The sequence below is a fragment of the Lynx rufus genome, unplaced genomic scaffold, assembly GCF_022079265.1.
Source record: "Lynx rufus isolate CCGP_SWC_20201006 ecotype Redwood Valley unplaced genomic scaffold, mLynRuf1.p SCAF_10, whole genome shotgun sequence".
Classification (NCBI taxonomy): domain Eukaryota; kingdom Metazoa; phylum Chordata; class Mammalia; order Carnivora; family Felidae; genus Lynx; species Lynx rufus.
The window spans coordinates 65,926,233-65,952,365 of record NW_025814824.1 but is presented as its reverse complement, the minus strand read 5'-3'; the positions used below and the strand labels follow the sequence as shown (position 1 = coordinate 65,952,365).

Here is a 26,133-nt window from a genome sequence, read left to right as displayed (position 1 = left end):
CTGTTTGTCTCACTGAATTGTGAATTCTTTGATTACAGACATGTTATATTTTTTCCCAGCCTTACTCAGCTTGGAGCAGGAATGAGCTCAAGTTGGGCTATCAGTAATATCCTATACATATTACAGTAGTCTAGCAAAAACTTATATTTCTTCTATAAAATTTGTCTTTCAATAGTGTTATTTTCTGAATTGTACTGAACAGTGAGATATGGCCCTGGGGTTTGTTCACTGGAAAACACAAGAGGAGTATGCTTTCGGTCATTTTCTAGGTTGTGAAGCTAGTCCATATAATAAAACAAAAGAAAATCTATTTGGATCAGAAACATCTGGAGAGTCTGCCAACTCACTATAGGTAAACTAAAGCCTTGCTACTCAAAATGTGGCCCCATGCCAGGTGCTTCAATACACTTGCAGCCTATTAAAAATGCAGAATCACAGGCTCTACTCCAGACCTACTAAAAGAGAATCTTCATTTTAACAAGATCCTCAAGTAATTTATATGTCTATGAAAAATTTGAAAGACTGAAGTAGTTGATTCTTCATTATTCCCCCAAGGCCAAAATTTATGGATACTAGTTGGTGGGAAAACAGTGTGTAGTAACTTGGGGTGTTATCGCCCCAACAGCTGCAGTGCATTGGCAAAGATCCGAGCTTCAAGTTCTACTGTTTACTTACGGGCTGGATAACTTTGGCCACATTCTGTTTTTAACATTTGAAAAAAAATAGGAATAATGAGAAGATTAATTATTTTTTATAAAGTATAAAGTGCTACACATGTATACACAAATATAAGCATTATTACTGTTTTCTCAGGTTCACTTAAATAAATAAATTATGAAGAATAAGTCTGAAGCCAGAGAATAAAACAAATGAAGAGAAATTATTCTTCAAAGATTCTCCATCAGATTCGTGCACAGCTGATCTCTACACTGGTCTTATAGGAAAAAATAAAATAGTAAGAGTGAGCTGTGACTGTGAGTTCAACCAACTGCCTTTGAGCAGATGTTAAATTGCTGTGTACGTGATTCAATTCACTATGATCAAATGTCTGCCCTATAAAAATGCACAATTTGATAAGAATGTGACGCAAATATGCATACAAATAAAATTTGTTTACAGTTTTAAACATTTCTGTTAAACACAGAATCAGAATTCCACTCCTTGCTGAGTTGTCTTTTGCCCCTCCCATCACTCTCTCACTGGACCTGAATAAAAAGGAAGTAGTCAAGTTTATTGTCTGAAATATTCTAGGGCTTTCAGAAAACTCAGAGTGTCTTTGGCAGTTGGAAGGTTGCTTCTAGGTAGATATTCATGCATAAGACACTGCATAGAAACTCTATGCCTAGTATTGCATTCTATATCCTAGTATTGCATTGTAGGCATATCCTAGTATTGCATTCTAAGCATGAATATTTTTGAGGATAACAACAGATGACAGAAGCAGATGACAGAACTTAAAAGAAAACAGTTGATTTCACCCTAGAGTAATGTTATGCAAAAGATTTGTTACATTTGTTGCTTGGGAGTGAAAACATTTTATTAGCTCTTCCTTTGATACATTGAATGCTGGGACATGGATAGGATAAACAAGACATTTGTGAAAGAATTCATTCTTCTAGGACTCTCTGGTTACCCAAAACTTGAGATCATTTTTTTTTCTCTAATTCTAGTAATGTATCTAGTGATTCTAATTGGCAATGGTGTTTTGATCATAGCAAGCATCTTTGATTCTCGTCTTCACACCCCCATGTACTTCTTCCTGGGCAACCTGTCTTTCCTGGATATCTGCTATACATCCTCCTCTGTTCCCTCAACTTTGGTGAGCTTAATTTCAAAGAAAAGGAACATTTCCTTCTCTGGATGTGCAGTGCAGATGTTCTTTGGGTTTGCAATGGGGTCAACAGAGTGTTTCCTCCTTGGCATGATGGCTTTTGATCGCTATGTAGCCATCTGTAACCCTCTGAGATACCCCATCATCATGAGCAAGGTGGTGTATGTACTGATGGCTTCTGTGTCATGGCTCTCTGGTGGAATCAACTCAATTGTGCAAACATCTCTTGCCATGCAGTTGCCTTTCTGTGGGAATAATATTATCAATCATTTCTTATGTGAGATATTAGCTGTCCTTAAGCTAGCTTGTGCTGATATAACCCTCAATTATGTTACCCTAGCAGTTTCAAATATGGCATTCCTGGTTCTTCCACTGATAGTCATTTTTTTCTCCTATATGTTCATCCTTTACACCATCTTGAGAATGAACTCAGCCACAGGGAGACGCAAAGCCTTTTCCACCTGTTCAGCACATCTGACTGTGGTGATCATATTTTATGGTACCATCTTCTTCATGTATGCCAAACCCAAGTCTCAAGACCACCTTCGGAATGACAATTTGCAAGCTACAGAGGGGCTTATTTCCATGTTTTATGGGGTAGTGACCCCCATGCTAAATCCTATAATCTATAGCTTGAGAAATAAAGATGTAAAAGCTGCTGTGAAATATTTGCTGAATTGGAAAACTGTTAACCAATAAAACCACAGGGAAATGTGAGTCTTTAGTGTATAAAGAATAGAAATGGCATCTTTGGGCAACCATTGAGGACCTTCTTTGGGAAAGCAAGTTTATATAAAGAGAGATTTTTATTCTTTGTCTTCACCGGCCAAGTTTAGCTATGATTACTAAGAATAATAGTCTGCCGTAAACTCAGGTTGTAACAGGGTCTGATTCGTGTTTCACAAAGACCATGAGTTCCATTAGAATCTCATCCATGGTCATATCCGAAATTAGTATTTCTGGTGTCATGTGTGGCAATACAGTGAAAAACATCACACATAAGCTTTGGAAATAGAGAAGCGGGAGTATAAATTCTACCCTATCACAAAGTGCTTAAATTAATATTGGGAAAGTTATTTATTCTTTCTAAACTTTAGTTTCCTTATTTGCAAAAAGGGAGTAATTAAACACGGTTCCCAGTGTTATTATAAAGATTCAGTAAGTTGCACAAAGCACCTGGCATAGTGACAAATTCATAGTAGTTCTCTCTGTAGAGGATGTTGAGCTTGACTTTTCCTGTTGACATAGAATGTAGGAATTGAAGACTCCAAATTGAAGATAAAAGACACTAGCTAGCACCTCTTAAAAAAACCTTCCAGTTATTAGGATCAGCTATCCCTTTCTTAAGTCTTATTAACATCAGTCACCACTTTTCCTTGCCTCTTCTCCCTGCATAGCTATGTAAAGAAAACTTCAAGAAAGGGAAAGGTAGAATCAAAGGAAATTTTACATCATGAAGAACTCAGTGAATCCTGAGAGGTGTTTCACTGCTGTCCCTGTCTAAGGGTGGGAAGACTGTTCCAGTCCAAGCCAATTAAAGAGGATGCTGCAAAAGAGCCTCTTGAGGTTGGGGGTGCCTGCAAAGGAGAGCTAATGTTTGGCTTGATGAGTGGAGGCTTGCTGACCTTCTCCTCTCTAGGCTGTAGACTAAGCTGATGAATTAGTCTAGAAATGGCCTGGAGGATAATAAGCTCATTATCTTAGGGGTGAAAATAACCAGAATTTTTCAGTTTGTGTGAAATGTTTCTCAGGCTCTGAAAGAGGGCTGAAATTAGTGTCTGGGAAGAGCAAATCATTTCATTTTATACTCCAGTGAATTGAAACTCCTCAGTAAACCTATTACAGGTTTTCCCCCCCTTTCTGTAGACTTTCCTGCCATGTTGAGCACAGCATACCATTGGGCCACATCACCAGCCATTGTGACCTCTGGTTTCAGCCTGATGTTCCTATCTAAATTTTCTCTTTCCTATTGGTTTTAGAGTCATCATATAGCCCCAGGCCTCCTAGTTTGGAGCTGTACTCTCTGCCAGTCTACATCTTGGAGATAAATCTTGATTTTTACCTAGTAATCTGGTCACTAAAATCTTGCTGCCTGTCTGTTTCCAGTCGGAGTATTGTCACTGCCAATAAACCTCTAGCTGCTGGTCCTTTCCCTCTGTCTTGGATCACAGTGGGTGCTGCTTTTGATTCTATTTAGACAGGCGTGTACCAGACCCTGTGGGTGAGGCTTTTTAACCTCTGCCCACTCCCACTGGGATGAGCTCTGTATTTCAGTCTGATCCAGGTTTAATTCTTTTCAGATTTTGACCTCTGCCATCAAGGTTTTAGGCACACTTCTGCATGTACAACGATGTCCTGCTTCTAGTTGTCCCAGGCAACTCCTTAGCACCTCCTTTTCCACAATAGGAAGGGTACTAGTGTCTCATATGCATGTTTATATTAGATTGTTTGCTTTACTTACAAAAACTGATTCTAATTTACATTGGTATGTATAAAGTTGACACAGTGTTACCTCAGTTTAGAAGTTCTGCTCATATTGATGAATGCTTAAAGTTAGCAGTTTTAATACTATCTGCCTGGGGCACTTGGGTGACTCAGTCGGTTAAATGACCCTCTCTTGATTTCACCTCAGGTTATGATATCAGGGTTTCATTAGTTTGAGCCCCACATCAGGCTCTGCATGCTGACCATGAATGGAACCTACTTGGGATTCTCTCTCCCTCTCTCTCTGCCCCCCCACTCTCTCTCTTTCTCTCAAAATAAATAAATAAGCTTAAAAAAAAACCTAAGCATTAAAAGAAAAAAAAAGATGACAGGTTTAAAAACCAACAACCAAACTAATCTGTCTTCCCAGGAAATTAAGAAATCTCAAAAAGACTTAAATGTATTATTTTGTGACAAATAATAGTTTAGAAAATTCCAGAAACTATAAAAAAATAAGCATAAAAACTGTTTTCTCTGTTGCTACCTCCTACAAGTGACCACTGTTAACATTTTAATTATTTGTCTCACTAATTTGGAGTCCTAAAATTAATCATTTTCATGTTGATTTCTTTTGATGCACTATGTACCCTTGAAGTTGCTATTTCATGTTTAAAAAATGTGTGTACATATCTCTGGGTTTCACAGAATAAATTCTAGAAAATAAAATTACTGGGCCAGACGATACGGTTTTTTGAAAACTTCTCTTACTACATTGTACTCCTGTCCCCAAGATCATATTATCTGCTATCAATGGCACCATAAGGGTTTTCACAAACTTTTGCAGCTCTGGTCTGTGTGTGTTTACATATATAAAATTCTCCTATTGGAAATCTTCAAGCACTCATAAACTTAAAGATAATATTTAATGAAACTTCATGTACCAATAACCCAGCTTAAATAATTACCAGTTCATTATTTTATTATCTATACCCACTTATCCCCTTCCTCCGGGCTTTTAAGCAAATATTAGATATATATGTGTGTGTAAATAATTTTATTTTGAAATAATTTCAAACTTTGAAAAGTTGCAAGAATCACACAGGAATTTTCCTTAAGTCTTTACCCCAAATTTTCAGATACTAGCATCCTACCGTATTTGCTTTATCATTTCTCTCTTCATATATATGTGTGTGTGTATTTTATATATGTATATGGAAAGAACTGTTTGAGAGGAGGTGCAGATATTATGTATCTTTACCCCTAAACATTTTATTTTGTCATTCTTAAAATCACTCAAAGTCATTGTTTTACGATAACCAGAATACAATTATTGACATGAAAAAATAATACTATTTAGTTTAGCAGTAAGCAAACAACGACCCTGGACCAAATTTAGCCTGCCAGCTGTTTGTGTGTGGTCCATGAGCTAAGAATAATGTTTATGTTTTTATTTATTTTTTTGTTTTTTTTCAATATATGAAATTTATTGTCAAATTGGTTTCCATACAACACCCAGTGCTCATCCCAACAGGTGCCCTCCTCAATACCCATCACCCACCCTCCCCTCCCTCCCACCCCCCATCAACCCTCAGTTTGTTCTCAGTTTTTAACAGTCTCTTATGCTTTGGCTCTCTCCCACTCTAACCTCTTTTTTTTTTTCCTTCCCCTCCTCCATGGGTTTCTGTTAAGTTTCTCAGGATCCACATAAGAGTGAAACCATATGGTATCTGTCTTTCTCTGTATGGCTTATTTCACTTAGCATCACACTCTCCAGTTCCATCCACATTGCTACAAAGGGCCATATTTCGTTCTTTCTCATTGCCATGTAGTACTCCATTGTGTAAATAAACCACAATTTCTTTATCCATTCATCAGTTGATGGCCATGTAGGCTCTTTCCATAATTTGGCTATTGTTGAGAGTGCTGCTATAAACATTGGGGTACAAGTGCCCCTATGCATCAGTACTCCTGTATCCCTTGGGTAAATTCCTAGCAGTGCTATTGCTGGGTCATAGGGTAGGTCTATTTTTAATTTTCCGAGGAACCTCCACACTGCTTTCCAGAGTGGCTGCACCAATTTGCATTCCCACCAACAGTGCAAGAGGGTTCCCGTTTCTCCACATCCTCGCCAGCATCTATAGTCTCCTGATTTGTTCATTTTGGCCACTCTGACTGGCGTGAGGTGATATCTGAGTGTGGTTTTGATTTGTATTTCCCTGATGAGGAGCGACATTGAGCATCTTTTCATGTGCCTGTTGGCCATCTGGATGTCTTCTTTAGAGAAGTGTCTATTCATGTTTTCTGCCCATTTCTTCACTGGGTTATTTGTTTTTCGGGTGTGGAGTTTGGTGAGCTCTTTATAGATTTTGGATACTAGCCCTTTGTCTGATATGTCATTTGCAAGTATCTTTTCCCATTCCGTTGGTTGCCTTTTAGTTTTGTTGGTTGTTTCCTTTGCCGTGCAGAAGATTTTTATCTTCATAAGGTCCCAGTAATTCATTTTTGCTTTTAATTCCCTTGCCTTTGGGGATGTGTCGAGTAAGAGATTGCTACGGCTGAGGTCAGAGAGGTCTTTTCCTGCTTTCTCTTCTAGGGTTTTGATGGTTTCCTGTCTCACATTCAGGTCCTTTATCCATTTTGAGTTTATTTTTGTGATTGGTGTGAGAAAGTGGTCTAGTTTCAACCTTCTGCATGTTGCTGTCCAGTTCTCCCAGCACCATTTGTTAAAGAGACTGTCTTTTTTCCATTGGATGTTCTTTCCTGCTTTGTCAAAGATGAGTTGGCCATACGTTTGTGGGTCTAGTTCTGGGGTTTCTATTCTATTCCATTGGTCTATATGTCTGTTTTTGTGCCAATGTTTATGTTTTTAAACTGTTGAAAAAAAATAAAATAATATTAATGCTCCATGGTACATGAAAATTATATGAATATCCAACTCAAGTGTCCATAAAGTTTAAAAATTTAAAAAAAAATTTTTTAAGTTTATTTGTTTTTGAGAGAGAGACAGAAAGAGCGAGCAGGGGAGGAGCTGAGAGAGTGGGAGAGAGAGAATGTCAAGCAGGCTCTGGGTTTTCAGCACGAAGCCCAATGTAGCTCGAACTCACAAACCATGACCTGAGCTGAAACCAAGAGTCAGACACTTAACCGACTGAGCCACCCAGGTGCCCGTAGTTTTAAAAATTTTTTATGTGGAGATAAGTATAGACATATGTTTATGCAATGCAAGTAAAAAACTGCAAAAATAGTATATAGAGTATCATGTACCATTAACCCTATTTCCCCCAATGGTAACATGTTATGGTAGTATAATAGCAAAACCACAAAAATGACATTGGTTCAATACTATTAACTACACTACAGTGCTTATTCAGTTTTCACAATTTTTCAATGTATTCGTGTGTGTGTGTGTGTGTGTGTAGTTCTATTAAATGTTATCCTACATACAGATTCTTGTAAACACTACCACAATGGAACAATGGAAGTAAAGTTTGTTGACTGCTGATCTAATTGATAAACTTATTCAAGTCTCACCAATTTCCAAAACAGTCTCCATATTGAAATTTTTTGTTCAAGTCAAAGATTCAATTTAGAATAAAGTGCTGCATTTAGTATCATATCTCTTCAATCTCCTTTAATGTATAAATCTTTGGTTTTCATGACCTAAACATATTTAGAGGCCAGGTATTTTAGAATTCCCTTTAAATTTAAATTTAAATTACACTTTGTTTCTTTATGATAAAATTCAAGTTATGCAATTTTTGGCAAGAATATCAAAAATTTATTTTTCTTCTCGGCATATTATATCAGGAGACACTTGAGTTGATTCATTACTGGAAATATTAACATTGGTTACTGGTTAAGGTGGAGTGTGGTGGATTTCTCCTGTGTAAAATCACTGTTTTCCCCTTTTTTCATTGTTAGGTTCTTGTAAGAAGAAACATTGATATTATATGTATATCCTATTCTTCTAAAACTCATACCACCAGGTTTAGCATCAACTGATAATTCTAAATTAATTCTTTTTATAATGGTTGTCATTGGTGATTTTCTAATACCATCATTTCTTCTACATTTATCCATTGGCATTGTACTCAAAGGAGTAGCTTTATAAATAAAATTTTTATTTATCCCTTGATTTATTTAAATCCATTTGAACTTACAACTTCTTATTTTATTCAATGCACTACAATCCACTATCACTATTATTAATTTCAATGCTCAGTTTGGTCTGAATTTTACCTATCCCTTCCCTTCAAGTTGGTTCCTGTGTTCTTTTAAATTGTGCCCACAATTCTCTGAGCACTTCCTTACTTTCTCTTACTTTCTGGTAAAATAAGATGTTTCAATCTCATCTTGTACTTTCCAATCCCACTTCTTGGAAACTGTCATTTTTCTCAAAAGTCCTGGTTTTTTTTATGGAGAGTATACTTAGAAACCAAAACTCATTGCTATCAGTTTATCATTGTTTGTAAGGTCCTCTCAATAATTACAACTGTGAAATATATGTATGTAAATACCTACATGTATACCTATTTTAATAAAACCACTCGTTCATACTGATACATTAAAATTCAATTCAACTATACAAGTTTCACTCTTTCTTTTTTTTAATATTTGTACCTTCTATCTCTAGCAGTGAGATACTTCATTCTTAATAGTTTTATTGCTATGTCTTCAAGTTCACTTATATTTCATCTTCATTCTCTAATATACCATTAACCCCATGTAGTAGAATTTTTATTTTACAAATTGTGTACTCCATTTCCAGAAGTTATTTTTTTTAAATAACACTTAGGTTTATTATGTTCTTGGGTTTCTCTAAACTGTGGGTAATTTATAATAGCTCATCTGTTAGTTTCATTATCTCTATCATTTCCCAAACTTTTTATTTAATAGCTTTTATCTTTTTTCTGGTTATGGAACAGATTATACTGCCTTTTAGCATTTTTTAAAATTTTGAGTTGTATGCTAGCCATTTTGACCTTTATATCATTGAACGCTGGATTTCAGGGTCTCCCTTTAAAGTGTGTTAGATATATTCTGGCAGGCAGGTAGCTGTGGTTACCTTCACTCCTTTGGAATAAGTTTTTAACTTTATGAGGGTCGACCTAGAGTTGCATTTACCCTGGATCAGTGATTGTGATTTACTTTAGAACTGTGAATGATTTTCCCCCAGGAGACATTATCCAATGTCTGGATACAGTTTGGTTTGTCATTACTTGCAGGGGGGAGGGGAACAATATTCCTAATGACAGGGGTATCCTGCTACTAAAATATTTTAGGTAGAAAAAAGGATGTTATTAAACATACAATGGCCAGGACATAATCCTATAGCAAAGAATTATTCATCCCAAAGTGTCAATAATGCTGTAGTTGAGAAACCCTGTCTTGGAACTAGTTTCACCCTACTGCTAGCTGACAATTCATGGGTCTCTAATAAATAGTTTGGATATTCAATGAAGATTTTCCACTCTCTTTGCTTGGAACTCAAACATCTCCCAAACCTTTGGGAGTGGTTTGGCTTATAATTCCCCATTGATCCATCTTTGCTTGGATTCATGGAGTTTCACTATTCTGCACATGTGCCTTAAAATTCAGCAATAGACTTAATGGAACGTCTCTGCTGATATCTGGAGATTTTTCTTTGCCTAGATTTTTCACCTCCAGAATTCTTCCCTGTAAACCAGCTGCGCCAACTCCTTGAACTCTTTTTTGACTCTTTTTAATTTAGTGAGACCACTATGATCTATTTGGGATCCTCCTCCATGAATCATAATCTAAAAAGTAATCTTAAGTATCCTTTAATTTTAGTCTTTTCTTCCAGGGATCATAGTCTTGCCTTGCTTGTTCAGTATGTCATCTAGCTTGTCCAGTTTTTTAATAGTTCATGGTGAGATGGCGAGAGTGGCTCTAGTTAGTTTATTATTCCCAGAGGCAGGTGTTGCTTCTTAGCTTTCCTGGTGGAAGTATCATTTTTTACTTTTTCAGAACATATAATACTATATTATTCTGACATTCTCATTCCGACTTATATTTTATTCTCAGATATATAATTAAATATATGAAATGATTTCCATTTATCCTTTTGCCCATTTCCCCATTCATCTTTTGTTTGAATGAAGATTATTCTCTCATCAACTCTAAAAGGAGATTGTGAGTGTAGCATTTCTTGGATCTTATATGTTTAAAACTATCTTTCAATAACATTAATATTTGAAGGACAGCTTGACTGAATATAAATTTCTTGGTACATATTTCTTTTCTTCAGTGTTTTGAAAATGCAACTCCATTGTATGATTTTTTCCCCCAGAAGTATCTTTTTGGATGAATTATTTTGCTGTTATAAGGAATTAACCACTTTGTTTTAAAGATTTGAAGATTTTGTATTCATCTTTAAACTCTAATAGCTTTACTGAAATAATGTCAGAGTTGATTATGCTGAACTTATTTTTGCAGGTATCTGTTGGACACTTTCAGTTTCTTTTTACTAAAAGTTTTTCTGGACTTATGTTTTAAATATTCTATTTCATTGGTTTGTTTCTTTTTTAGAGACTTAAATTTTGTATACTTGTTGAAGAAACAATATTTCTCCTTTGCCTGTTCACTTCAACCACTTTTGTATACACATTCTTTATCTTATTTTCATTTTGTAGATTGCTTCCCTGTCTTTCTTCAATGCCCTTAATTAAATAGCATTTTAATTTATTTTACCTTGGCTACCTTTAATTTAGTATTCATTTCCAACATGGTTTTGTATTTTACTTATTATTTCCTGAATTCGATCACTTATTTTTTCATTTCTTCCTGATACATTATTTGGTCAATTTCTTTTTCAAAACTTTTTTACATTAATCCCAGTATAGTTAACATACAATGTTGTATTAGTTCCAGGTGTACAATATAGTGATTTAACAATTCCATACAATACCCAGTGCTCATCAGAAAGTGTCCTCCTTAATCTGCATCACCTATTTCACCATGCCCCCGACCTCCCCATCAGTTTTGTTGTCTATAGTTAAGAGTCTGTTTCTTGGTGTGTCTTTCTCCCCGCTTTTCTCATTTGTTTTGTTTCTTAAATTCCACATACGAGTGAAGTCATATGGTGTTTGTCTTCTTTCTCTGAGTGACTTATTTCGCTTAGTGTGCTTTCTTCCACAGTATATATACCAAAAAAAAAAAATAATAAAAGTCAATTTCTTTTTAATTTTTGAATTTCTGATTCAAAATAGTTTTGAATTCTTTCAAATGTTTGTTTGAAGATATTGGCCTCAATTTGTAGTGTTGTGTTACAGTTTTAATTTGCTTTTTTTCTTTTCTTTCTTTCTTTCCTTCCTTCCTTCCTTCCTTCCTTATTTATTTATTTTTTTGAGAATGAGAGGCAGAGGTTTCCATAAGCTGAGACATTTTGATTCTCATTTTCTATTTAATTTTATAGTTGCTTTGAATGTAGTTTGCTTTCATCATTCATTTCTTGATTTGGACTAGTTTATAAGATTTGTAGGTCAAGAGTGCCCTCGTCTGTCTGTGTTGTGAAGTAGAATTTCCTTAAATGATTGCTTTGGCTTCTTCCTTCCCTCCCCTTCTGCTGCTGCAGAAATAGAGGAAAATTTTTACCAGAATTAGCTTGCTAAAGCCATGTTAATCCTTTGTCCTGACAGCTGTCTGACCCTTCTGTATCTTTTCCTTTATCTTGTTTGACTAAGTAGGAAGGACTTGTATGCCCTCTGATATTTTAGAACTTTTTTGGTCAGCATGAACCCAACTTTATTTTTTGTTTCTTTGTTCTTTCAATTCTAAAACCCCTAAAAGTGCCTCTCCCTTCCTTTTAACTTACTTTCACCCCCAAATCTGGAGCTTTAAAAGATAGTCACCTCAACTTACACACTTTTTAAAAAATGTTTATTTTGAGAGAAAGAGAGAGAGCACAAGCAGGGGAGGGACAGAGAGAGAGAGAGAGAGAGAGAGAGAGAGAGAGAGAGAGAGAGAATCCCAAGGAGGCTCTGCACTATCTACAGACTCTGACATGGGGCTTGATGTCATGAACAGCAAGATCATGACCTGAGCTGAAATCAAGAGATGGACACTTAAGTGACTGACCACCCAGTGCTCCTATACACACTTTTGTGTCCCTCTTATATTCAGGGCTCTGTCTTGATTTTAGGTCAATCTTAAATTTGCCACTAGTTTCCTTCTCTTTTCTACACAAGTTTTCACTCTATGAAAACACTCAGTGGGAGCATGAGAGATACTAAAGTTGGATATTAAATTCTGTGCTTATAAGTAACTTGATGTTTGAGTATTTTCTCTTTTTTGTAAAAACATGCTTTTATTGGAAAAACATATTCAGATATATAAAATTTGTAAAATCATTAGAAATATCTTTTATTTATATGATTCTATATAGTGTTTATATGCAACAGTGTTGTAGACACATCTTTAAAAGAAGTAACACTGCACTTATTCACATATGATATTAGCATCTTTAGAAACATTTTCCATGAAATTTCCACTGAAATAATACTACCCATTGGAGAGTGTGATGCTAAGTGAAATAAGCCATACAGAGAAAGACAGATACCATATGGTTTCACTCTTATGTGGATCCTGAGAAACTTAACAAGAACCCATGGGGGAGGGGAAGGAAAAAAAAAGAGGTTAGAGTGGGAGAGAGCCAAAGCATAAGAGACTGTTAAAAACTGAGAACAAACTGAGGGTTGATGGGGGGTGGGAGGGAGGGGCGGTGGGTGATGGGTATTGAGGAGGGCACCTTTTGGGATGAGCACTGGGTGTTGTATGGAAACCAATTTGTCAATAAACTTCATATAAAAAAAATACTACCCAGATAAAAGGTTATTCTATTACTATTAATCATTCTTTTATCTATGTTATTTGAAATATTATATTCAATGCACCACAGTGCAGTGAATGGATACATTTTATCTTCTACTTATGTCTAGACTGTGGGTTTGGGTAGTTTTATTTGTTCTTCTGTTGTACTCTATTGTTTTTGGAGAATATGTAGGGAGATATGGATTTAAGTAGCCACTATTATAATCACTAACCCATAAGTCTGTATATATTTTTTAATCACTTAAAAATAACACTTCATTTCTGAATGTATTAATGTTTATTTGCATAACAGTCAAATTGAGCAAATTTTCATATATTCATTTTCTATTCTATGTCTTAGCTTGTGATTTTTCTTCATTTATTATTTAATTATCCATTTTCCACTTGGGGTTTAATTGAAAATTGGGCAAAGTAAATGAATTGGATATTCCTATGTTTTTGTAAGAATTCTTTATATATCAAGATTATTATCACTTCTTCATATATTGCATTTTAAAAATATTTCAATATCTTTTGTTTTGATTTTTAATGTTTATTTATTATTGAGAGACAGTGAGAGACAGAGCATGAGCAGGGGAGGCGCAGGGAGAGAAGGAGACAGATTCTGAGGCAGGCTCCAGGCTCTGAGCTCTCAGCACAGAGCCTGACGCGGGGCTTGAACTCACAAACTGCAAGATCAGGACCTGAGTCGAAGTCGGACGCTTAACCGCCTGAGCCTCCCAGGCGCCCCTGAATATTTCAATATCTTTAATGTACTTTTAATACTTTGTGTTATGTTTTTTGAATATTTTCCCACGATAACTTCTAAGCAATTATTATTTATAAAGAAACTATTTTTTATGTTTTTACTTTGATTCCAGTTAGCACACAGTGTTCTCTTGGTTTCAGGTGTACAATAAAGTGATTCAACAATTCCATACATTAGCTGGTGCTCATCACAACAAATGCACTCCTTAATTCCTAGTGCCTATTTCACCCATCCTCTCTGGTAACCATCAGTTTGTCCTCTGTAGTTAAGAGTTTGTTTCTTGGTTTGTCTCTCCTATGTATATCTCTTTTTTTCCCTTTACTCATGTGCTTTGTTTCAATTCCACATATGAATGAATCATATACCATTTTTCTTTCTCAAACTGACATATTTCACTGAGCATTATACTCTCTAGCTCCATCCATGTTGTTGCAAATAGCAAGATTTCATTCTTTTTAATGGCTAATATTCCATTACTACATCTTCTTTATCTATTCCTCAATCAGTGGGCACTTGGGCAGCTTCCATAGTTTGGCTATTGTGAATAATGCTGCTATAAACAAAGGGGTGCATGTACCCCTTTGAATTAGTGTTTTTGTATTCTTTGGGTAAATACAGAGTAGTGCGATTGCTGGATTGTAGGGGTAGTTCTATTTTTAACTTTTTGAGGAATCTCCATACTATTTTCCACAGTGGTGGCACCCGCTTGCATTCCCACCAACAGTGTACAAGGGTTTCTTTTTTTCCGCATCTTCCTTTTGTTTCTTGTGTTTTTGATTGTAGCCATTCTGACAAGTGTGAGGTGATATCTCATTGTAGTTTTGATTTGCACTTTTCTGATGATAAGTGATGAACATCTTTTCATGTGCCTGTTGGCCATCTGTATGTCTTCTCTGAAGAAATGTCTATTCATGCCTTCTGCCTATTTTTTTAATGTTTTTATTTTACTTTTGAGAGAGAGAGACTGATTGCGAGTGGGGGAGGGGCAGAGAGAGAGGGAGACAGAATCTGAAGCAGGCTCCAGGCTGTGAGCTATCAGTGCAGAGCCCGACACAGGGCTTGAACTCACAGACTGTGAGATCATGACCTGAGCCGAAGTCAGTCATTTATCCAACTGAGCCACCCAGGTGCCCCAGTCTTCTGCCTATTTTTAAATTGGATTATTTGTTTCCAGGTGTTGAATTATATCAGTTCTTCATTTATTTTGGATACTAGTCCTTTATGAGATATGTCATTTGCAAATATCTTCTCCCATTTTCTATGTTGCTTTTTAGTTTTGTTGATTGTTTCCTTTGCTGTGAAGAAGCTTGTTATTTTGATGAAGTCCCAATAGTTTATTTTTACTTTTTTTCCCCTGCTTCAGGGAAAGAAAAAAGTTGCTTCAGCCAGGTGAAAGAAGTTATTGCTTGTGTTCTCTTCAAGGATTTTTATAGTTTCAGGTTTCACATTTAGGTCTTTAGTACATTTTGAATTTATTTTTGTGTATGGTGTAGAAAAGAGGTTCAGTTTCTTTCTTTTGCATGTTGTTGACCAGTTTTCCCAACACCATTTGTTGAAGAGACTACCTTTTCCCATTGGATATCCTTTTCTCCTTTCTTGAAGATTAACTGATCTTATAGTTGTGGATTTATTTCTGGATTTTCTATTCTGTTCTATTGAGCTATATGTCTACTTTTGAGCCAGTACCATACCGTTTTGATTACTACAGCTTTGTAATATAACTTGGAGTCCATAATTGTGATGCCTCCACCTTTGCTTTTCTTTTCCAAGGTTGCTTTGACTATTTAGGGTTTTTTGTGGTTCCATACAAATTTTAGGAGAGTTTGTTTTAGTTCTGTGAACAATGCTGTTGGTATTTTGCTAAGGATTGCATTAAATGTGTAGATTGCTTTGGGTAGTTTAGACATTTTAACAATATTTCTACTTCCAATTCATGAGCATGGGATTTCCATTTCTTTTTGTCTTCTTTAATTTCTTTCTTGATGTCTTATAGTTTTCAGAATACAGGTCTTTCACTTTCAGGTCTTTGGTTAAGTTTATTCCTAGATATCTTATTATTTTGGTGCAGTTGTAAATGGGATTGCTTTCTTAATTTCTCTTCGTCTTTCTTCATTATTGGTGTATACAAAGGCAACAAATTTCTACATATTGATTTTGTATCCTGCAACTTTATTGAATTTATTTATCAGTTCTAGCAGTTATTTGGTGGAAGCTTTTGATTATTCTATACATAGAGTCATCTCCTCTGCAAATAGTGAAAGTTTTACTTCTTCCTGAATGATTTCAATGCTTTTTTTTTCTTTTTGTTTTCTGATTGCTGTGGCTAAGACTTCCAGTACTATGTTGAAGAAAAGTGGTGAGAGTGGATGTTCTTGTCTTCTTCCTGAACTAAGGGGAAAAACTTTAATTTTTTCTCCATTGAAGATGATGTTAGCTGTGGGTTTTTCATAGTGGCTTTTATTATGGTGAGGTATGTTCCCTCTAAACCTGCTTTGTTGAGGGTTTTTATCATGAATGGATATAGTACTTTATCAGATGCTTTTTCTGTGTCTATCGACATGATCATATAGTTTGTATCTTTTCTCTTATTGATGTGATATATCATATTAATTAGTTTGTGAATAATTAACCACCCTGCAATCCAGTAATAAATTCCACTTGATTGTGGTGAAGCATTTTTTAAAAGTATTGTTGGATTTGCTTTGCTAATATTTTGTTAAGGATTTTTGCGTCTATATTCATCAAGGATATTGGCCTGCAGTTGACTTCTTTTGTGTGGTCTCTTTATCTAGTTTTGGTATCAGAGTGATACTGGCCTCAGAGAATGCATCTGGAAATTTTATTTCCTTTTCTATTTTTTTGAATAGTTTGAGAAGAATACACACTAACTCTTCTTTAAATGTTTGATAGCATTCACCTGTGAAGCCATCTGGTCCTGGACTTTTGTTTCTTGGGAGTTTTTGATTATTGATTCAATTTCTTTGCTGGTTATCTGTTCAAATTTCCTATTTCTTCCTCTTTCATTTTTGGTAATTTATACGTTTCTAGGAATTTATACATTTCTGTTAGGTTGTCTAGTTTTTATTTATATTTTTGTGGTGGTATTGGTTATTATTTCTCCTCTTTCATTTGTGATTTTATTTGAGTCCTTTCTTACATTTTCTTGATAAGTCTGGCTAGAGCTGTATCAATTTCATTGATTTTTTCCAAGAAAACCATCTCCTGGTTTTGTTGCTCTGTTCTATTATTTTTTAAGTGTCTATATCATTTATTTCTGCTCTTATTTGTATATTTCATTCCTTCTTCTGGTTTTATGTTTTGTCTGTCGTTCTTTTTCTAGTTCCTTTAGGTGTAAGGTTAGGTTGTTTATTTGAAATTTACACTAACTTCTTGGTGTAGGCCTGCATTGCTATAACCATTTAGAACCATTTTGCTGCATCCCAAAGATTTTGGACCATTTTGTTTCATTTTCACTTGTTTCCATAAACTTTTTTACTTCTTTCTTGATTTCCTGGTTGACCTATTCATTGTTTAGTAGCATTTTATGTAACCTCCATGTATTTGTGGTCTTTACACATTTTTACTTGTGGTTGACTTCTAGTTTCATAGAATTTTCGTTAGAAAAAATTATTGGTATCACTTTGACCTTCTTGAATTTGTTGAAGCTTGTTTTGTGGCCTAATATGTGATCTTTTATTGAGATTGTTTCATGTGCACTTGAGAATAATGTGTATTCTTCTCTTTTAGGATAGAACGTATGAATATATCTGTTAAATCCAGTTGTTCCAGTGCGTCATTCAGAGCCATTGTTTCCATGTTGATTTTCTGTGTAGGTGATCTGTCCATAAATGTAAGCAGGGTATTAAACTTCCCTACTATTACTGTATTATTATGATTAGTTATTTTATGTTTATTAACAGTTTTATGTATTTCAGGGTTCTATGTTGGGTGCATAAATATTTACAATTGTTGTCTTCTTTTTGGATGATTCCCTTTATTATTATCTAGTGTCCTTCTTTGTCTCTTGTTACAGTCTTTGTTTTAAAGTCTATTTTGTCCAGTATAAGTATTGCTACTCTGGGTTTTTTTTTGACATCCATTTGCATGATAGATAGATAAAGAGAGACAGAGAGAGATGATCTCCATTTGCATCCAACCCCTCACTTTCAACCCACAGATATCTTTAGGTCTAAAATGAGCCTGTTGTGGGCAGCATATAGATAGGTCTTGTTCTTTTTATCCATCGTATCACCCTATGTCTTTTGATTAGAGTGTTTAGACCTTTTTCATTCAAAGTAATTACTGATAAATATGTATTTATTGCCACTTTATTACTTGTTTTGTAATTATTTCTGAAGATTTTCTCTGATCCTTTCTTGTCTTTCTCTCTGTCATGGTTTGTTGATTTTCTTTAGTGATATATTTGGATTTCTTTCTTTTTATCCTTTGCATATTTATTAGTGGTTTTTGATATATGGTTACCATTAGATTCGTATATAATGCCTTCTGCATACAGTTATCTATATTAAGTTTATGGTTGTTTAAGTTTGAACCCATTATTTACTTCTCCCATGTTTTAGGTATGTGTTATCATATTTTACATGCTTTTATTTTCAGAGTTCCTTGATTTATTTTTTACAGAAATATTCATTTTTACTGGTTTTGTTTTTCCTACCTCACACTGTGGCTTTTGGTCTCTGCTTTCTTCTTAAAGAGTCCCCTTTCATATTTCTTACCCAGCTGGTTTAATGGGCATGAACTCCTTTAGATTTTGTTTGTTTAGAAAACTCTTTATCTCTCCTTCTGTTCTGAATGATAACCTTGATGGATAGAGTATTCTGGACTGTGGACTTTTCCCATTCAGCAGTTTGAATATATCATGCCTCTTCCTTCTGGCCTGAAAAGTTTCTGCTGAAAAATCTCCTGATAGCCTTATAGTTTTCCCATGTATATTACTATATTCTTTTGTCTTGCACCAGAACTGAGGCTCTGCAAAATTCCCCAGTCAGGAGATGTGGTGTGAGTAGGAATTTTGACTGGTCTTCTGTGGGAGGGAGGCTGCCTAGCTAGGATTAAGGCAAGTGAGAGTGGGAAGAGTAGTTCCACTGGAGTGCAGCAGGGTGGGGTTTGGTGTAAGTAAATTAGATAGTCAGTGTGGGCTTTGCACTGGTTCCTTAAGGTGTTCCAGTGCCCACACTGAGGGGTGGGGGAGAGAAACAGTGCTGGCTAGCTCACTCACTCTTGGAGGGGTCCTTTGCAAATGCTGCCTCTCTGTGATGCACTCTGAGATGAGCAAATAAGTTTCCCACTGTGTGCCCCAGCTGGTGGTATCCAGATCACTGTTTCAACACCATATGTCCATGGGTTATTTGCCTGCCTTCTCTCCAAGAGCACCACAATGCCCTCCAGGTTCCATCCCATCCAAGCCTGCTGACCCTCAAAACTCCAGGCTTTAAGCTGGTTGCCAAAAGTCACAAGGTTCAGCTCTTCTCTCTCTTGAAGCCAACCACTATGGGGATTTGTTTTTCCCTTTCTCTCCCCTGTATGCTAGTTTGTCTCTCAACCCTCTCCACAACCATGGCTCTCCTTCCACCTCAGTGAAGCAGCCACAATCCATCTCTCTCCCAAACCACTTCTCTGCATGTCCTGACCTCTCTTGATGAGTCTCTTCTCTACCTTTAGCTGTGGGGTTTGTTCTGCCACTCTTCAGGTAAATTTCTGGGTTATTTAGGATTATTTGATAGTTATATAATTGTCTTTGTGGAAAGAGTAGAGCCCTCCTACTCCACTGCCATCTTCTAACCATTGTCCTATAGAGAAGCTATAATATATGTTATATATTATTATATAGCCAGGTAACTATATAATTGAACATTGTACATTATAGGGAATAGAAATTGAACATTTCTACTAATAATAGACTTTTTGGTTGATTCACTTAGCTTTTCTTTAAAAAAAAAGTGACTGTTAGTACTGATAACTTTCTTTTCTGTTCCTATATTTATATTCCTAGGTTTGTAAATTCATGTATTTGGAAAAATTTTATTATCCATAATAATTAATGTTGAATAATAAAGATATTGGAAGATGCTCTTATTTTGGCCCTGACTTTCACAGGAATGATTCATTCATGTGTTTTAACATGGAATATGATAGGACTATTGGTGTTAAAGCATATTTATCATTCAAAAATCTTCAATTGCAACAGGACATTAAATTAATTAATGTCATTTAAAATGACATTTTCTCCTTTTAAAATAACTCTGTATGTGTGATTTTACTGCTTCTATTGTTCACAATGTAATGAATTTCTATTATTTTCTTTATTTTTAAATGGACTAACTGAAAATTTTCCATGAACTCTATTAGGTTGATTTTTCTGTTTTCTTTATACCTGCTTTTGGTTCATTTGAAAAATATTTAAAGTGCTTATATATTTTCAACATTGTTGAAGGAAATGAGAATATAGTATAGTACAAGATAAAAAGGCTTGTGTTCTCATGAGACTTAGATTTTACAAATAGAAACACACAATAAACAACTAATAACTAATATCATTTTATAAATATGTTAGTTCCATGAGAATAAAACTGAATCAAATGCTAAGCATGTCTTGAGTAAATGGCATTTTAGACAGAAACCTCTGCCATTATTAATTTTTTTCTGTTTTCTTGGGGTTTTTTCTGTATATTAAAATTTTTTTAAATGTTTATTTTTGAGAGAGACAGAGGTACAGAGTATGAGTGGGGGAGGGGCAGAGAGAAAGAGGGAGACACAGAATCTGAAGCAGTCTCCAGACTCTGAGTTGTCAGCACAGAGCCCAATGTGGGGCTCGAACTCACAAATGGCAAGATTATGACCTGAGCTGAAGTCAGATGCTCAACTAACTGAACCACCAAGGCACCCCTTTTTTCTGTATATTTTAAAATATAATTAGCTTCTGTGTTTTTATACCTTTTAATAATTAACCTTTTTAAAACTATTGGTTCAAAAGGAGATACCCTCAAGTTTAATTTTATTATGTTTGGGAAATTAAACTTAAAGATGCTAAGGAGAGGGAAGTATATAATATGCTACCTAGATTCATTCCTCAGCTTTGCTCCATCTCTATCAAAAGAATATGTAGGAGATAATTTATGATGATCTTTATGGTGACTGATGATCTTCAAGGGCTCAGATGAGCATCGAAGTATACATTATGATTTGTGTTTCAATTTGAATTGACCCTAAATCTTGGTGCTCCTGTACTCTCAAAGGAGGATAAATATGAGGATTCAAGAATTTAACCCAACTTAAAACCTTCTTGAAGAACCTGGGCTTCACAGTTTTTCCAGTAGAACTGCCTGTTAGTAAATATGAGAGGGAAACATGAGTTGAAGAACGTTCAGTTTATTGGGAGAGAAAGAATAGCATGATGGTTAAGTTACTTGTTCTGAAGCCAAATTGCTTGGATCCCAGCCCTCTCCTGTATCTAATTTGTAAACAACATAAGTCACTTAATACTTGTTTTCTAAGGTTGCTTGTTTGGAAAGAGAGGTAGAAATATGGTTGATGAAATAGGATAAGTTACTATGAATACCAACTCATAACATTATTGTTTGTATTAAATTACTACATGTAAGGAACTTAGGAGAGTGTCTAGAACACAGTTATAACTCAATAAATGTTCTGGATTATTATTATTTATTACTATTTCTTTTAGTATTTCTTTTAGTTTTATTATTCCAGCTAGGAACCTTGCTCCATGAGAATTTTTGTTCTTTTAAAAATTTTTTTAATGTTTTATTTGTTTTTGAGAGAAAGAGAGAGAGACAGAGTGTGAGCAAGGGAGGGGCAGAGAGAGAGGGAGACACAGAATCTAAAGCAGGCTCCAGGCTCCTAGCTGACAGCACAGAGCCCGACCTGGGGCTCGAACTCATGAACCATGAGATCATGATCTGAGCAGAAGTCAGTGCTTAACTGACTGAGTTACCCAGGTGCCCTGTTCTCTCTTTATGATGATGATACCATAACACCTTGTAAATAAATTATTTTCCTTTGGAAGCTCTTGCTAACCCTCATTTCTGTGGCAAAGTATTGCCTTTGTTCCCTGTTGAATTAATTTTTCCTACTCTATAGTCCTCTTTCTCATTACAGTGCAGTTATTTATGGTGAGCCCATCTTTCTGTGGTGATGCAGAAGCCACTCTGTTTCTGTGCCACTGATATGTTTCTGTGTTAGCTGAGAACATGTTAGAGCTGGTTAGGTAATCAGGTCTACTTCAATCCTGAAAGCAAAAGCGGAATCATCAGTTCCTCCCATTTTATTTGTGCAGGCTCTGATCTTTGAAAACAATGTAATGGTTTTTGAAAAGAAACAAGTTATAAATCCAGACTGAGGCATACTCCTAATTTATTATAGACTTATGAAACATCTCTTGCCCAGGCCCATACTGCTAAGGGAGCTTAGCAAAGAACAAGATGTGGTTTCCAGTAAAACACTAAATATTAGAATGCGGCCTGCATTCCCATGGGAAGAGATCTACCAGTACCAATATGTACTAACAAATAGAAAATAAATGGTTTCCTAGTGTGAAAGGTTTTCAATCTAAAATTGGACCAGAGGATATGAAAGAGAAGGATCTCATGCATTTGCCCTCAGGAATACAAAACTTAAAAACTGAGACTGAGTCCCTGTGAATGCCTGACTTACAGAAAACTGGAATTTTCTCCTGACATTGAACATTTGCCAAGAATCTCTCCCTATCCTCAAGCAAGGGAAATTACTGCTTTGACTCTGGCTGGACTCCCCCAACTCTTTGCATTCCTTGCCCCTAAATACAGCTCAACCCAAACCTTCAATGGGCTTGCCTGTGGTTTGCTGCAGTTTAAGTTTCCCAAGTTGCAATTTATCTTCTATTCCTGATTAAACTCAATTTTTGGTAAATTCAAACCTGCCTCAGTTTACCTCTTTATTGGGTTGACACTATGGTACTTGGCTCCCTTTGGAATCTATAGATTTTACAGGGTTAGAGGTCACTTGGTGGCTCATTAGCTTTAGTCTGTTGTGAAAGAGATGGATAGAAAGGTTTTGGCAGGGGTCTTAATTCTCCAAGCAACTGAAACTGTGGAACAATGAGAAGAGTGATCATATTAAAGTCACATAGGGTGCAGTTGCATAGGAGCCATTGTGCCACTACCTAATTGGGGATTCTAGGCTAGGTTATTTCATTTCTTTGGACTTTAGTTTCTTTATTGGTGTAAAGTAATCTAGTAAATAATAAATCATGAATAAAAAATATGATATAATTTGTAATCTCTATAAAACATCATTTAAAATGACTTACCATTACATGGGTTCACATTCACCATAGTTTTGATTATGTTTCCAAAGAAAGTTATGCTATCTAAGACTTTTTCTTAACCTATATGTGGTGACTTATAACTCCTTCAAAGTTGAATGAATTTGGACATTTAATCTATGAGCTTTAGCTTCCTATCCATAAAATGGGAATAATAATACCTGTTTCTTAGATTTATTGATAGAGCTCAATTAAATAATAGCTATTAATTACCAACTACTGTACCTGGCAAAATAAAATGAAAATACTGCACAGTATTAGTTTTGTCTGCCTTTCACTTTTTCTTTAATTTTATTTCTACCTCTTTTTCCCCCTAATTAGCCCATAGACTTTACCTTAATTATAGGGTAGGCTCTGGTTGTTTGACTTGGAGGATTTTCTTTTTTAAAAAAATTAATTTATTCAAATTCAAGTTAGTCAACATACAGTGTGGTATTGGTTTCAGGAGTAGAGCCCAGTGATTCATCATTTACATATGACACCCAGTGCTCATCCTAAGAAGTGCTCTCCTTAATGCCCATCTCCCATTTAGCCCATCCACCCACCCACTTCTCCTCTAGCAGCTCTCAGTTCTTACGTCTCTTATGGTTTGCCTCCCTCTCTGTTTTTATCTTATTTTCCTTCTCTTCCCCTATGTTCATTTGTTTTTCTCTTAAATTCCACATATGAGTGAAATTACATGATATTTGTCTTTCTCTGACTGACTTATTTCTCTTGGCATAATACCCTCTAGTTCCATTCATGTTGTTGCAAAGGGCAAGATTTCATTCTTTTTGATCACCAAGTAATATTCCATTGTATGTATATACCACATCTTCTTTATCCATTCATCAGTCGATGGAAATTTGGGCTCTTTGCATAATTTAGCTATTGTTGATAGCACTGCTATAAACATTATGGGAGATTTTCTTATCAAGACTAAATTCTGGGTTCTCTTAAAGGGTATGAAGGGACCAGGCCCAGAGGCTGCCTAGGTTTTTTGTTTGTTTGTTTGTTTTTTGTTTTTATAAGATTTACCTATAAGTATTGAGCTTATCATTGCCAAGGTCTTTCTTCTTATCTCATCTTTTCTCTCTCCTTTCTACCTTTTCCCATCCTATCATAAACCAAATTAAAATGTTCATCTTCACTATGGTAGTTCTCTTTTTGTTGTACCACCCTGCTGTGATTTTTGGCAGCTGTATGTATCCTTCCTTGGGGATTTATTTCAGCTGGATAGAGCTGTCTTGCCCATGGCTTTTACTCCTTCCTAGGGGCAGACTTTATCCAATGACTGGTCCATGCAGGGGTACAAAAGCCCTAGACCTTAGCCTCAATTTGGGATTTCTCTAAAGGACCATCTCAGTTTTAGAGATCACTGTGGGATTGACTGAGGTTTCTGATGATCCTGGGTTGCAATTAACTTCCTCCTGCATAGTCCTCTTCTGTCACCCTCTAACAGATGTTGTTTCTGAGGGCACGCCCCGGTAAACCTCCAGTGGTAAATCTCCATCTCAGAGTTTGTTTCCTGGGAAACCAGCTTATGATAGTCTTAGATAGCTTGTACCCCAAAAGATTTACTTAGTAGGACTCATTTTTCTCATCAACTACACAGACATTGCAAGAGTAGAACTGTGCACATAAATTCCAATTATTAGGCTCAGGTGTACTAATTTTTGTGCCTATTCTTTTTTGTGTTAGGCTGAGTAGGGAAATTATGGAAAATCCAGAAAGACCATTTTAGAAGATGAAAATATTGTCTACACCAGTAGACATGCGTGTACTCTTCCTTCAGGATTGCCTCTGTTTTCAGCCAACCTGAAAAACTCATCCTTGACTTCTCCCTCAGAATGAAGATCCTACTTTAGATATTGTCCAGAATAGCTGTTATCTCATGAACAGTTAACCATCTACTCTGGGTCACTTACTCTGGAAACCAACATGATGAAAACACAAATGATATGGGCCCACTTGCAACCTCTTCTTAGCAATAAAAACAACACCAACAAAAGAGAGACTAATAGCGCTTTTTGTAATGTTTATTTATTTTTGAGAGAGAGAGAGAGAGAAAGAGAGAGAGCATGATCAGGGGAGAGGCAGAGAAAGAGAGAGAGAGAGAGAGAGAGAGAGAGAGAGAGACAGAATCCAAAGCAGGCTCCAGGCTGGACGTGGGGCTCAAACTCATAAACCGTGAGATCATGACCTGAGCTGAAGTCAGACACTTAATCAACTGAGCCACCCAGGTGCCCCGACTAATAGCACTTTTAATTTTATTTTAAAATTTATTCAAATACATCATGCATAAAAAAATTATACCTAACATACATGTGGACTGTATAATAGGGTAAACACATATTTAAAAATTGAGGTGAAAGTAAATTAGTAAAGTTTGAAAACAAACATGTAGAATTAATTCTTTCAAATTTTCAGAAAGTTTGTCACAATCTCTTCTTGAACATCCTACATGTAAAGTAAAGATGGAGACAAGATCAGACATTAGGTTTACAGGCTCATAACATTATTTTCAGTAAGGTCAAAGGGATTTTTTTCTTTGTAGGATTTTAGAACTTTAAGTTAACAATAAAAAAGATGAACTAAAAAAACAAGGAACAAAAAACTAAACCCACAAGAGATGATTTTCTTCTTCTTAAATAGGATAGCATTTAATAGGGTACCTTCTCAAATAGGTAGCATCCAGCCCTGGAATGCTAAGAGATACCTTATTTTGGATCTAGATGGAAAATATTCCTTTGTTGTCATCTAGTTTCTAGGACTTAATCTTACCAACTGCAGTGTGACCTTTCCTTTGACTCCACTTTTGAAATTGGCTTTCATGGTCAATCCTCATGTTTCATCATTAGCCAGAATTATTTTACTTCCAATGTCTCAGCTTCTCAAAATATTACTGCTGAAATACTCTCTATGAATAGATTACAACATACAGCTCTGTGAAGTAGCCAT

General features: G+C 35.7%; 1 protein-coding gene across 1 annotated transcript; it reads left to right on the top strand.

Annotated features, from left to right (window-relative positions):
* The first annotated feature begins 1,573 nt into the window (after positions 1-1,573).
* Positions 1,574-2,530, top strand: LOC124526275 (olfactory receptor 13C4). The gene has a single exon (XM_047099161.1). It carries the CDS (start codon positions 1,574-1,576, stop codon positions 2,528-2,530), a length of 957 nt encoding a protein of 318 aa, XP_046955117.1.
* Positions 2,531-26,133: the final 23,603 nt, after the last annotated feature.